This window comes from Triticum aestivum, chromosome 4A (assembly GCF_018294505.1).
Source record: "Triticum aestivum cultivar Chinese Spring chromosome 4A, IWGSC CS RefSeq v2.1, whole genome shotgun sequence".
In the NCBI taxonomy this organism is placed as follows: Eukaryota; Viridiplantae; Streptophyta; class Magnoliopsida; order Poales; family Poaceae; genus Triticum; species Triticum aestivum.
This window is the reverse complement of record NC_057803.1, coordinates 683220063-683234317: the sequence shown is the minus strand read 5'-3', so window position 1 is coordinate 683234317 and position 14255 is coordinate 683220063. Positions and strand designations below refer to the sequence as shown.

The 14255-nt window shown below is 47.8% G+C and overlaps 1 protein-coding gene across 1 annotated transcript; it reads left to right on the top strand.

Moving 5' to 3' along the window:
- The first annotated feature begins 10575 nt into the window (after positions 1 to 10575).
- On the top strand, positions 10576 to 12314 carry LOC123083110 (transcription factor NAI1). Its single transcript, XM_044505243.1, has 2 exons — positions 10576 to 11118; positions 11221 to 12314. The coding sequence occupies exons 1-2, from the start codon at positions 10576 to 10578 to the stop codon at positions 11629 to 11631; spliced, it is 954 nt and encodes a 317-aa protein (XP_044361178.1). The 3' UTR covers positions 11632 to 12314.
- Positions 12315 to 14255: the final 1941 nt, after the last annotated feature.

Sequence of the window (14255 nt, the reverse complement as noted above, 5' to 3'; positions counted from 1 at the left end):
AAAGAATTGAAGACATCAACGAAAGGGATTAACTTCTTCGAGAAGATCCGTTAGAATATCGTAACCTAGTCTTTCCCCTTACTCCCCTCTTAAATCTCGGGACGAGATTTCTTGTAGTGGAGGAGAATTGTGACGCCCGGATAATCAAGCTACAGTAATCCCCTACTAATGATGACACATCACCTCTGTCACTGTAATTAATCTCGGGTTAATTCGAAACCGTTTCAAATTTAAATCCTAAATCAATCAAACGACAAAAGTTTTCAAAATATTAAACTAAAATGTTCGGGCTGTGCCAAAAATGGCATAGGTAATTATAGTGCAGAAAACCCATTTTTTATAAAATGCCTAAATACTTTTAAATGAATTAAACAGAAAAGAAAATAAATAAAAGAAAGAAAATACAAAAGAGAAACAGAAACAAAAAAAGAAAGAAAAGGAAGCCCCCCTGCTGAACCGCGGCCCAGCTGGCCATTGGGCCAACCAGGCCGGCCCAGGTCGGCCCCGCTCCTCTCCCTTATCCCCTCGGTCCAACCCACGTTCCCCCCCCCCACCGACACCCCCCCCCTCTCCCAAAAATATCTCTCCCCCTCTCCCCCGATTGGATCGGGATCGAGGGAGGAGACCACCGCCGCCGCCAGGCCTCGTCGCCGCCGAACGCCTCCTCGCCGGTCCTCCCCGACCGCCGTCACGCCCGCTGCCCGTGCCCTACATTCCCCCCCCCCCCCGTGAGCACCTCCCCTTCCTTCCCCTTTTCCCACGCAGTCACCGCCCGCGCTCCGACCACGTCGTCGCCGGTTCCTCCCCGGGCGGCCGTGCCCGTGCCGGCCTCGTTCCGCACGGCCGCACCCGCATGCCCCCTCCCCTCGCGCCTGGCTGGCCATGGCCACGGCCGGGGCCTCTTCCCCCCTGCCGCGCCGGACCGTCCCGCCCCCGTCTCCTCCTTTCCCCGCGCTCGTCGCGCTCACCGTGGCCCTCGCGCCCGTGGCTGCGCCCTCTTCCCCCCCAGGTCGCCTCGCCTCCAACCCCGGCGGCTCCCAGCGCCCTGCGCCATCCCTGCTGTCGCCCGCTTCTGCTCCGGTCGGCGCCCCTTGGCCCTGTGCCTCGGTGCGCCTCGTCTCCGCCCTGCCCTCCTCCCGCGGCCGCGCCACCGCGCCCGCCCGCGCGCCACTAGCCGCATCGGCGCCACCCCTCGCCTCCGCCCGCCGTGGCCCCGGTTGGCCGCGCCGGCGTGCCGCGCCGTTGGTGCCCCGGCGGCCTCATCCCGCCCTACGGGCGAGTGCCCGCTCGGGTGCGCCCGGGACCGGTGCCCGTTCGCCCGTTAGGGCTCCCCCTGAGCCACTGACCTTGGGGCCCCATCCCAGAACGTTTTAAAAAAAAGGAAAAGAAAAAGGAATTAAAATAAATAAATAAATAGATATATTAAATAAATAAATAAACAATAACTAAAATAATTAAAATAATAATTAATTAAGTAAGTAATTAAGTTAATTAATCCTGATTAGATTAACCTAATCACTAACTAAATTAACTAATCTGTAATTATACTAAACAAAGAATGACAGGTGGGTCCCACTGGACCCACACGTCAGGTTGACCAGGTCAATGGTCAACGTTGACTGCTGACATCACCCTGATGTCATGCTGACGTCAGGATTTACTATTCTGGATAATGTTGGATTAAATAATTAATTAAATACCAGAAATTAATAAAATCTTTAGAAAATCATATCTTTTAATCCGTAACTCGGATTAAAATATTTTCAACATGAAAGTTGCTCAGAACGACGAGACGAATCCGGATACGCAGCCCGTTCGTCCACCACACCCCCCTAACCTATCGAACTCGCAACTTTCCCCCTCCGGCTCCTCTGCCCGAAAACGCGAAACACCGGGAATACTTTCCCGGATGCTTTCCCCCTTCGTCGGTATCACCTACTACCGCGTTCGGGCACACCTAGCACCGCGTATTGCCTCGTTTTGTTTGTGATACTTTGTTGGCTCTGTATTTACTGTTTCTTCCCCCCTCTTCTTTCCCGGTAGACCCCGAGACCGGCGCTGATGCCACCGAGTACGACTACATCGACGACGACCCCTCCTTGTCTGAGCAACCAGGCAAGCCCCCCCCCCCTTGATCACCAGATATCGCCTACTCTTCTCTATACTGCTTGCATTAGAGTAGTGTAGCATGTTACTGCTTTCCGTTAATCCTATTCTGATGCATAGCCTGACATTGTTGCTACATCTGTTGATACCTTACCTGCAATCCTAAATACTTAGTATAGGATGCTAGTTTATCATTATTGGCCCTACATACTTGTCGGTCTGCCTTGCTATACTATTGGGCCGTGATCACTCGGGAGGTGATCACGGGTATATACTATACATACATACATACTATACAGATGGTGACTAAAGTCGGGTCAGCTCGAAGAGTACCCGCGAGTGATTCACGGATTGGGGGCTGAAAGGACCTTTGTCCCGACGGCCCTCTGTGTGGATCTTTGTGGCGGAGCGACAGGGCAGGTTGAGACCACCTAGGAGACAAGTGGGCCTGGCCCTGTTCGGAGTTCGCGGATACTTAACGCGCTTAACGAGATCTTGGTATTTGATCTGAGTTGGCTACGAGCCTATACGCACTAACCAACTACGTGGGAAAGATATGGGCACTCGGCGTCGTGGTATCAGCCGAAGCACTTCAGACGTCAGCGACGGAGCGGCGCGCGCCGGATTGGACTGGAACGCCACTAGGCTAGGTCTGCTTTCGGCCGCCCACGCAACGTGCAGGTGTGCTCAGGGCAATGGGCCCAGACCCCTGCGCGCTTAGGTTTAGACCGGCGTGCTGGCCTCTCTGTTGTGCCTAGGTGGGGTTGTGACGTGTTGATCTTCCACGGCCGGGCATGACCCAGGAAAGTGTGTCCGGCCAAATGGGATCAAGCGTGTTGGGTAAGTTGGTGCACCCCTGCAGGGAAGTTAATCTATTCAAATAGCCGTGATCTTCGGTAACAGGAGGACTTGGAGTTGTACCTTGACCTTATGACAACTAGAACCGGATACTTAATAAAACACACCCTTCCAAGTTCCACAAACAACCCGGTGATCGCTTTTCCACAGGGCGACGAGAGGAGGATCGTCGGGTAGGATTATGCTATGCAATGCGACTGGAGATGCTACTGGAGATGCTACTTGGAGATGCTACTTGGAGATGCTACTTGGAGGACTTCAATCTACTCTCTTCTACATGCTGCAAGACGGAGGCTGCCAGAAGCGTAGTCTTCGACAGGATTAGCTATCCCCCTCTTATTCTGGCATTCTGCAGTTCAGTCCACCGATATGGCCCTTTACTCATATACCCATGCATATGTAGTGTAGCTCCTTGCTTGCGAGTACTTTGGATGAGTACTCACGGTTGCTTTTCTCCCTCTTTTCCCCTTTCCCTTCTACCTGGTTGTCGCAACCAGATGCTGGAGCCCTGGAGCCAGACGCCACCGTCGACGACGACCCCTACTACACCGGAGGTGCCTACTACAACGTGCAGCCCGCTGACGACGACCAGGAGTAGTTAGGAGGATCCCAGGCAGGAGGCCTGCGCCTCTTTCGATCTGTATCCCAGTTTGTGCTAGCCATCTTATGGCAACTTGTTTAACTTATGTCTGTACTCAGATATTGTTGCTTCCGCTGACTCGTCTATGATCGAGCACTTGTATTCGAGCCCTCGAGGCCCCTGGCTTGTATTATGATGCTTGTATGACTTATTTATGTTTTAGAGTTGTGTTGTGATATCTTCCCGTGAGTCCCTGATCTTGATCGTACACATTTGCGTGCATGATTAGTGTACGATTGAATCGGGGGCGTCACACACATGCTCCTCGATGATCTCATCGGATGAACCACGATGTCGAGGATTCAATCAATCTGTATACAATTCCCTTTGTCAATCGGTACGTTACTTGCCCGAGACTCGATCGTCGGTATCCCAATACCTCGTTCAATCTTGTTACCGGCAAGTCACTTTACTCGTACCGTAATGCATGATCCCATGATCAACCACTTGGTCACATTGAGCTCATTATGATGATGCATTAACGAGTGGGCCCAGAGATACCTCTCCGTCATACGGAGAGACAAATCCCAATCTCGATTCGTGCCAACCCAACAGACACTTTCAGAGATACCTGTAGTGTACCTTTATAGTCACCCAGTTACGTTGTGACGTTTGGCACACCCAAAGCACTCCTACGGTATCCGGGAGTTGCACAATCTTATGGTCTAAGGAAATGATACTTGACATTCGGAAAAGCTACAGCAAACGAACTACACGATCTTTGAGCTATGCTTAGGATTGGGTCTTGTCCATCACATCATTCTCCTAATGATGTGATCCCGTTATCAATGACATCCAATGTCCATAGTCAGGAAACCATGACTATCTTTTGATCAACGAGCTAGTCAACTAGAGGCTCACTAGGAACGTGTTGTGGTCTATGTATTCACACATGTATTACGATTTCCGGATAACACAATTATAGCAGGAACAATAGACAATTATCATGAACAAAGAAATATAATAATAATCATTTTATTATTGCCTCTAGGGCATATTTCCAACAGAGGAAGCAGGGACAACGATCCTTTTCACCTTTGTTACCCCTCCCCGGTTGAGCCACTTGTATCAGCTTTCCATCAGAAAGGCCACTCCTCCACACAAAAAAAACAGAAAACAAAAAGGTCGCTTGTATCGAGTGGCGCACAAGCAACCAAATGTATAAACTATCATGTGCACAGCCAATAACAAAACAAGAAGAACGATATAAACGAGCACCATCAGATAGGGCCTACCCATGAGACAATATGGCGTCATTTGATTGCAACTGCGGCATGCATGTGGCATTGTGGCTCTACTTTTCAATTCCCGGCCCATCTAATCTTATTGGTCAAATATTTTAGATTTGTCCGACGATCACTACCCACCAATCATGAGTAGTTTTCAGCGTGCAAGATCATATCTAGCATCAATTCCCGTAGATCCCCTAGCTATATATAGCTTGTGACATGTTTCCAGAGACAAAGTCGGTCACTAGCTTTTCACGTACGTGGAGTAGACGAGTACGCTGTCACCGGGACAGCGACTACGACGACAAATTGACGGCGAAATAATTCCTGCTTAATTATCTATACCTAGCCGCCGCCGTACGCACAGTATTTAGACACGTCATCAACCACGGTCCTCACGTGGTTTAATTTGAACCGTGCCGTTTAGAACGTGGATCCATATATACAGTAACAATCAAAGGAGAGATGGATCACTTTGGACAGCCCGGAGATTATCTTGGCACAAGGCTCATTAAACTTTTATATTGAAATTTCACGTGTTTCAATTGCCTCGTACAACTCGATCTCGACATTTTTTGGATAGAGGGAGTAGTTTACGTACACAACAATAGTCTTAATTTGAAGGACAGTGCTACGCGTCCGCCGGATGATAATCTGGTTAGATCGGCCCCCTTGGGTACCGTTGGATGCCTTTCGAAATAGCTCCGATCTCCCGCCACAGCCAGCCGAGTATTGCGCTCATGGGCTGTGCAATAAAGGACCTTGTTGCAAAGGTCTACAGAGACAATGCCGCCACACCGCCATGGCCTGAGCACCTTGGCCATGAAGCGTCACCGGCCGCCAGAGTTATCGTGCCTTCTCTGACCCAACACTCCGAGCAACTATGTCCACTCCAGCACGACAACGACAAGCGCTCACGCCGTGCACTCCTTTGGCAATTTCTGCAACCGAAGCCATGTTTCTAAAACATGTGTCATGTTGCAATGGTTTTGGCCTCTCAAGCTCTAGTGTCGTGCGCTCCTCTGACACTTTCTGCAACCAGGGATATATTTCTGAAACAAGATCCCTGTTGCAGAATAAAAAATCTTCACCATCGAACCATTTTTTCTGAAACAATACATCTGTTGCAAAAACCTTCTGAAACTAAACCTTGTTGCTGGAAAAAAACTTCACCACCAAAAGTATTTTTTTTTTCTGAAACATGACCTTTGTTGCAGGAACTTTTTGAAACAAGACCCTTGCTAAAAAAAATGTCTACACAAGACTTGTGGCCTGCGTGCGCGTTTGATTAGAATTGATCCGACGGCAACGCAAGAGGCGGATCCTGCGTGTTCATCCACCGGTTGAAGAGTAGCTTTTTCCTAATTTTAAGCCTTGCAATTTGGTACGAATTCCAGTAACTTTTGAAATACCTGATATGCACTAGATGCGCTATGCACCTGGAAGCGAGGGAGGGTATGCTACTTACTCCATGCATTCCGGGTTGTTTTTCTCGAAAAGAAGGTTGAAACCCCTGACCTCTACATTCAAGGATGGACACAATCATCTTTATTAGATTATTTAACAGAGTCTAGTCAAACATATACATGAATCAACCAAAAGCTACCTTCCTGACGATCTCTGTCGCTACACCTACAAGTTTGAGGGTGTGCCCTAACCTCGTACCAAAGCACACTACCTAATCACGTGGTCTCACCAAACTGCCCCATGGCAAGCCGAAAGCATCAATCGGTCACCCTTGACGCGCACCACATGTGCACACTCTTGAATCCGTCGCCACCATCTTTTGCGGTCCCATCTTCAGAAGAGATCAACGCATTGACCTTGCTAGGCCCAACTGCCGTCAACACCACCTCGAAGCCAGACAACGCCACCATCCTACGCACGTCCATCACCAAGACTCCACTACGCCATGCCGTCGAGACCTGTCGTCGTCGATGCGATAGATGCAACACAGCTCCACCTCTCCCCCCCCCCCCCCAACTAGCACCCGCTCCAAAATGATGCCTCCCAGGAGGGAGAATGGCATCGAAGGCACCGTCGTCATCTGATCCGAGACACCCAGACCTAGGGTTTCCCCTAGAGCAGCCTGAGCGAGGCGATGATGATGCCTTCGACAAGGAAACGGTGCCTAAGATGTCGTCATCATCCGCCATGACCGAAATTGGTACGGTTATCACCGGCATTCATGCCACTTCGAACCAGAAGCTGGTTGGATCCATGCGAAGCTACGCCGTAGAGGCGCATGCAACTGCCGAAACGACGACAGGGAACTGCAGCAACCCTCGCCGGCCCCTCTACGCACCACCGGCCAGCCACGAGCCAGACCGGCGATGGATCCGAAGGGAATCATATCCATGGTACACCATCACCAACAATTGCCAGAGAAGCACGCCGATGCTTTCGACGGGCCATGGAGGCAACGACCGCAACCGCATAACCTAGGGGTCGCCGCTCTGGGCGCCGTGCGTGATCTCCCCGCTGGCACCAACCTAGCCACACCAGTGGGCCATCGCCGCGACCAGCCGCCCAGGCACCTTCGGCGCCAGGCCCGCTACCTCCGCGGCCAACACTGACAACAGCGCGCGGAAGGGGGCTTTGAGATCAATGACTTTGGGCGGTGCTAGAGTTGGGCCCCTGGTGTCGCCCTAGGGAGAGACACGAGGAGTACATGGGAGGAGTAGGAGATCAGTAGGAGAGTGGTGGCGCGAGGAGGACGACGAGGTTAGGAGGAAAATATAGGAAAATATAGCCATGTCTATATTAAATTTTGTCAAATTATGGTTCCCAATGTAAAATCAACCAATGCATGGAGGAGAGAAAGGGCCATGCATGTAGCATTAGCATGTTATCTAGCACTTAATTGGGTCTTACTTGGTTGTTGTGAATTGTAAGATGGACCTAATAAACCAGAAACGGGGAATCCTTCAGATGCCAAATTTGAAAGATGTATGTGACTATTTTTATGACCAAGAAATATGTATGTTGCAGTATTGAAAAAGTGACATTTGAAGTCTCTCGGTACGTTTACTCATAGTTTAATCTTATAATTATGTTCTTTCACATTGTAGTAAAATTGTATTTTGAAAGCCTGTTGCAAGGTGTGGCAAATAGTGGAGCTATAATGCTATTTATCTTTTTCCTCACCCATCGAGCCTCCTTGTCGATTTTTATTAAAGAAACCAACATCAACTTTTACACTTCCAAAACAAAAACTGCGGAAATATATAAAAAGGGAGCATTTCCAAATGCTATTACAACTATGACAAAGACAATAAGTATAGGGGAAAAAAGCCCAATTCCATTTTTACAAAAAACGTGAACCAAATCTACGCAGGATCAAGTTGCCAAAAGAAAGCCCTAGCCAAGCTCCACCATAGAGTAATCCTTTGACTCGTTGGATGCCCTCTATGACTCCTCGCGTAGGCCTCCTATAGCACCATCTTAATCTTCGCGATCCCCTCCTCAGTTTTTACTTGCTCTCGGCTTTTTCACAAGATTCCCCAATCGTTCGCATAATATGACATAAGTTTTAGATCACAACAGCCGGATCGTTAGGATTTTTATTATAAAAACAAGCCGCGTTTCTAGTTTTCCGCATAGTCTGTCATACTGCTACTCCCAAACAGAGCACCAATTTTCTCTGTGCTATCAGAAAAGAGTTAAGCCAACCCAACCAAGATATTTAAGGCCTCCCACTATTGGGCAGTTTCTCTCCCACAAAGTTCTCATGAAACCGATGCACACCCATCCTTCAACTTTGACTTTTCGAACTATAATTATCTTTGAGAAGGTGATGCTATAGTCTTGGGGTTTGCAATACTAAATATGTATTATCAATCCATATATCCTCCCAAAACAGAGTTAGCTTCATCACCTAACAACCTCTTGGTAAATTTCTGAAAAATATGGTTCATATTCATCAGACTGACAAAAAAGTTAGCCCCTAGTCCCAACTCTAATCCCTAATAGGGTTTGATTCTGAAGGTATTTTCTGGACAACAATTGTTGCAAGGTACCTTTAGTGTTCTCCAATTTTCAAAGCCATTTGCATAGCAGGCTTTAATTCATGACTTGTAAATTAACACCCCCAAGGACTTTTGGTATGCACACGACATATGCCAGTTGATTAGGCAATACTTCATTTTATTATTCATCTCCTGCCACACCATTCTAGCTCCGCAAGAATCCAGCACCCCTTTTGGCACCTCGAGGAAGGACATCATATATAATGAATGCTATTGAGACAAGAATTAGTGAGGGTCACCCTTTCCCCAATAGACAAGATATTTCCTTTCCGTCCTGTCATCTTCTTTGCGCTAGTTGCTAGCATGACGGCATATACAATGGTGCTATCTTATGAGTGCCACATAGGATATATGCTGAGGTGAAGGAGAGAGAAAACATAAAAAAAGTCATGCTTTCTTTTAATTAAGAGATGATCTTAACAACAATCTATCTCACCATATATTTAGGGATATTGGATGTGAGAGACAAGTCTAAGATATAACCCATTGTACACCAATTTTATTGCCTTATCTAAATTATGTGACGGGTTTAAGATAAAGCAGCCTTATCAATCACTGTACATTTCCTTAAGGGCATGTACAATGATCGATAAGCTAGTCTTATCTTAAGTCTTGCATGTAAATTTGAGGTGATAATTTTTTTTGTCTACAATGGGTCATCTCTTAGCTTTATTTTCAATAACTAGCAATTCCTAAAAATGTAGTGAGACATATTGTGCTAAGCGATCATCTCTTGTCCCTTTTCGGGCATGTACAATGGTTGATAAGATAGTCTTATCTTAAGTCTTGCATGTAATTTAGAGATGACAAAAAAACATGTCTATAATGGGTCATCTCTTAGTCTTATCTTCAATAACTAGCTATTCCTAAAAATTTGGTGAGACATATTGTGCTAAGAGATTATTTCTTGTCTTTTCTTAAATCTCTCTCCTCCACCTCATCATTTATCCTATGTGACACTCCTAAGATAGCACAATTGTACATGCCCTTAGAAATGCATGCTCTAACCAATGCAACCAAAAGACCGATCAGATGGAAGAGACTAGGCAGCACATTATACGTCAACACTCCCCCTCACGTGTGGCTCTCTCAGGCCTAAACGTGGACCGAAAGTGGGCTGCAATATAATTGCGTCAGCCGGGTCTTAAACTCAAGACCTCTTAGCTTTGATACCATATAGAAGTGCATGCTCTAGCCAATGCAACCAAAAAACCGATCTGATAAAAGAGACTAGACAGTACATTATACGTCAACAATTTATAACCTTGGAATTTTTCGTTTAAACAAACTTGGTAGTTTGGAAGATACACGTGGATCCACTAATCCAGCTGCCAAGATACACATCAGGAAATTATTTCTGGCTCACCCCATGAATGCACCTTTCCAGCCGCGTAGAATATCATTTTCACTGGATCCAGGCAAGATAGCCAGGATCCAACAAACGGTTGTTAATAGTAGGGCAGAGGGGCCTAGCGTGAGCAAACATTACAGTGACAGGACCTTAACGCTCCGTTATAAACTCCAAGATTAGAGGCCAGGTTCTAACATAATCGATCTTTAGGGATTCACTCACCGATCGAGGTAAACAATTACTAGCATATGCATGATTAGTTCTGCGGTGTCACGTGTGCTTAACTACTCTTACCATTCTGTCTCGATGTTGCACGAGCTAGGTCAGTGGCAAGGTACGGATCTGTCTATGCTCATGGACGACATGGACGACTCGCGCCTGTTCATGCAGTGGGCGGTGAGCACACTGGAGCAGCAGGATCCAGGAGGAGCCGACGGCGGCAGCGAGAAGAGCGCCTACTTCCCGAGTCCCCAGGCGCTCCGCGATTCCGCGGAGCTGGCGGAAGCACAAAACAGTCTGAGCTCCGGCGACGACACGGGCGGCGGTGGAGGAATCATCAGCCCTGCTCCCGATGCGGCTGTGCACGAAGGCAGTTGGTCCATGTCGTCCCCAACCTCGGGCGGGCTGTTCGCTCCCAGCAGCATGAGCAGCACCGGCACCAGCAACGCCCTGTCCATGAGCTGGAACTTCGGCGCTGTCTTGCCGCCGCAGCCGGTCAGCAGCGGTGGCGGGGGCACGCTGGCCGCCGGGGTGCCGCTTGGTTCCTGCGTGTCACAGCCGACAAGGAGGGCATCCACAAAGAGCACGTCGTACGCGCAAGACCACATCATGGCGGAGCGGAAGCGCCGGGAGAAGATCAACCAGCGCTTCATCGAGCTCTCCGCCGTCATTCCCGGCCTCAAGAAGGTCTTTGAATATGCCAAATCTCCCAACCATTTCTACATTTCATAATATTCCTTCAGGAAATGCTTAGTTAATTTGGTACTAAAATTACTTTCGATCCATCAGATGGACAAGGGGACGATTCTTACCGACGCAACGAGATACGTGAAGGAGCTCCAAGAGAAGGTCAGGTCACTGGAGGCTGCCGGCGGCAACCATAGGAGCGTCGAGACCGTGGTGCTCGTCAGGAAGCCGTGCCGCCCTGTCGCGCCAGACGTCGGCGAGAGCTCCGCACGGTTCCTCTTGGCGGCCGGGACGCCAGCAATTGGAAACCAGCTGCCGGAGGTCGAGGCAAAGCTCTCGGAGGACAACGTCATGGTGAGGATCCACTGTGAAATGAATGGAAAGGGTCTGGTCGCCAGGGTTCTTGCGGAGGTCGAGGACCTCCACCTCCGCATCGTCCACAACGATGTGATGCCATTCACGGCGTCCACCGTGATCATAACCACCATGGCAAAGGCAAGTTATCATCAGTAATACTAGCTGGCGTACGTTATCCACGTATGCACACGTGCTCAATTGGAATCGTTAGCTTGATGTGTACCCTGTAGAAAATTCAAACCTAGTAGCTACTCTAGGCTAGTACCATGAAATAATTGAAGGGGTGTGCCATTGTTAGAACGTGTCTACAGCTCAAACTAATAAAAATGTTGTGGACGTATGCATCTCACGCCTAAAAACCATAGTTAATTTCTTCTCTCTCATATACACAAGGACGTGCGCTAGGTAAGGGTGTCGCCTACAATGGCTGACTCGGTCTCATCACGTAGGATAGTTGTTGTTAAGACGACGGGGGCAGACGCTTGAGGGGAGTGGGGGTAGGACCCCCACTCAAAATATGAGATTCCAATAGAATTTCTCTGTACTTTTAGAATACAAATGCTAAAACTCTATGTATTTATACAAAATGCCCCATGCACTCATACAGTTTGCCCTCAGTCAGAAACGTAGTTTGTAGGCCCACCCCTAGTTAAAAGTATATACTGTACTCTCAAGAGTCGGGCTAATTAAGAGTCACACACTCACACTCTCTTTTGATTGAAGGATAAACATAGGAATTTTGCAAGATTCTGGTCAATAGGAATTTTCCTATTGAAACCCTTTCGTTCATAGGATTGAGGTTGCCAAATTCGTATGGAATCCATTCCTATGCCCTTCATTCCATAGGAATCTCAACATGAGTTCAAACCTCATTTTATTTTTCCTTCGAGAAGTCCAATGCACTTGCACTCTTTGTCTCTCTACCCTCTCTCTCAATCCTCCAAAATACATGTGTTTTCTCCTATGCACCATCCAAAGGCATCTCTAATGAGATTCATGTGTTTTGTAATCCTGTAGGAATTCTTAATGCAAAGAGAGTCTTGGCTCGGTGGTTGGGCATGCAGTTGTGCAGTTTAACGACCCGAGCTCAATTTCTATAATTGACAGTTGATGCACATGGGTTTTTCTCCCATTTTATTGAGGATCAAGCTTGGTGTGTGCTGAAACCACTCGTCAAGAAATATCTTGATACTCATGAAAAAAAAATCTGAGGTACTCATACTAAAATGGTTGTATGCATCCCTAGTTGGTGCAGAGGCCGGGAAGTGAAAATCTCTCCCATTTTAAGGCAAACTTTCCATTTCCCCTCGACCCCCGTGTCGCCAACCCTAGGCGACATGGGGGGAGATCGCGCCGCCGGCCCTAGGACTCCTCTCCTCGGCCCCTCCCTCCCGCCGCCGCCGGAGATCACGCCAGACGAAGCCTGTGCGGTCAGCTATGATGGCGGCGGCGGGGCATTTTTTCCTCGCCCGGGGGCGGAGAACCCCTCTGGTGGAGGCGGCGACACACATCATGACAGTGATTCGGTGGCAAGGTGCGGCGGGATCCCGGCGGCGACAGCGGAGGCACGGCCACCCCTCGCTGGAGGCGCTATTATGGTGGCGGCCGGATTCGCTGATCCGCCTTGTGCCCCAGACCTGGTATGTGGCTAGGTTGGGACCTTCGGCTTTAGATGTTAGGCTTAGGTGAGAGGTCGGGGTATTCGGCTCACACTCTCTGCACCCCTTCATGAATGGATAGGAGTAGCGACAGATGTTGCCAAGATGGCGGCTTCAGACATATTGATGTATTACTTTGTATTGTCTTTGTGAATCATTAATAAAGTGGCTGCATGCATCTTCCAGATGCAAAGGCCCGGGGTCATCCTCCTTTTCTAAAAAAAATATCATCCCAGTCCTATGTTTTAAATTTCCTACGATATATACAGTCAATCCAACTAAGACCTTATCATATAAATATGTTTATTGTCGACTCTAGATTTTTTTGCGAAATATTGTCGACTCTAGATGATGTGAAGGGAAAGAAGAGTCGACAATGGATTCTACTTCCTCTGTAAACTAATATAGATATTTTAGATCACGAATGCGCAAACTAATATAAGATCAAGTAAGAGTTAAACCTTACTTTCATTTACTAGGTACCATATATTCTTTGTTAATGCCAATCATATTGCTAATGTAGTCAAAACTAGTTTTTGTGTGTGGGAGTAGTCAAGACTAGTTAGATTATGTTGTACACTACCCATTGATTTCTGGAAGCCAGCGTTGCGTTTCAGCAGTTCAATTTGCGATATTTACAATTCATTAGTTTTTTTCCAGTGTCTAGGAACATGGTAGTATTACACTATGTTGACGATTTAGTATTTCATTATATTGTAAGAAATAAATGATCAAATAGTTACTTGTAGAGAGTGCAAGAGTCCTGTGAGAATATGTACTATATACACGCACGAGCCCCCCCCCCCCCCCCCCCCCCCAACACACACACACGGCCGGCATCTCTCTCTCTCTCTCTCAGGGGTGCTGCTGGAGTTTCTTTTGGGGGCTATATCAACTTACAAATAGTCAATCGACATTGATAGCATCAGATGTTGTCAACCTTTTCTTACATGTATGAATCTTGAACTTAGATCAGCTGATTCTTAGCGATGACTTAGAAACAGGGCCGGTCCTGACTTTTCCGAGGCCCGGGGCGAGCTTCAAAAGTGGCCCCCATGAAGAAAGACATTTCTTTTTGAAAGACATAGTCAATAATTTCATTCATACTGATATATATCACAA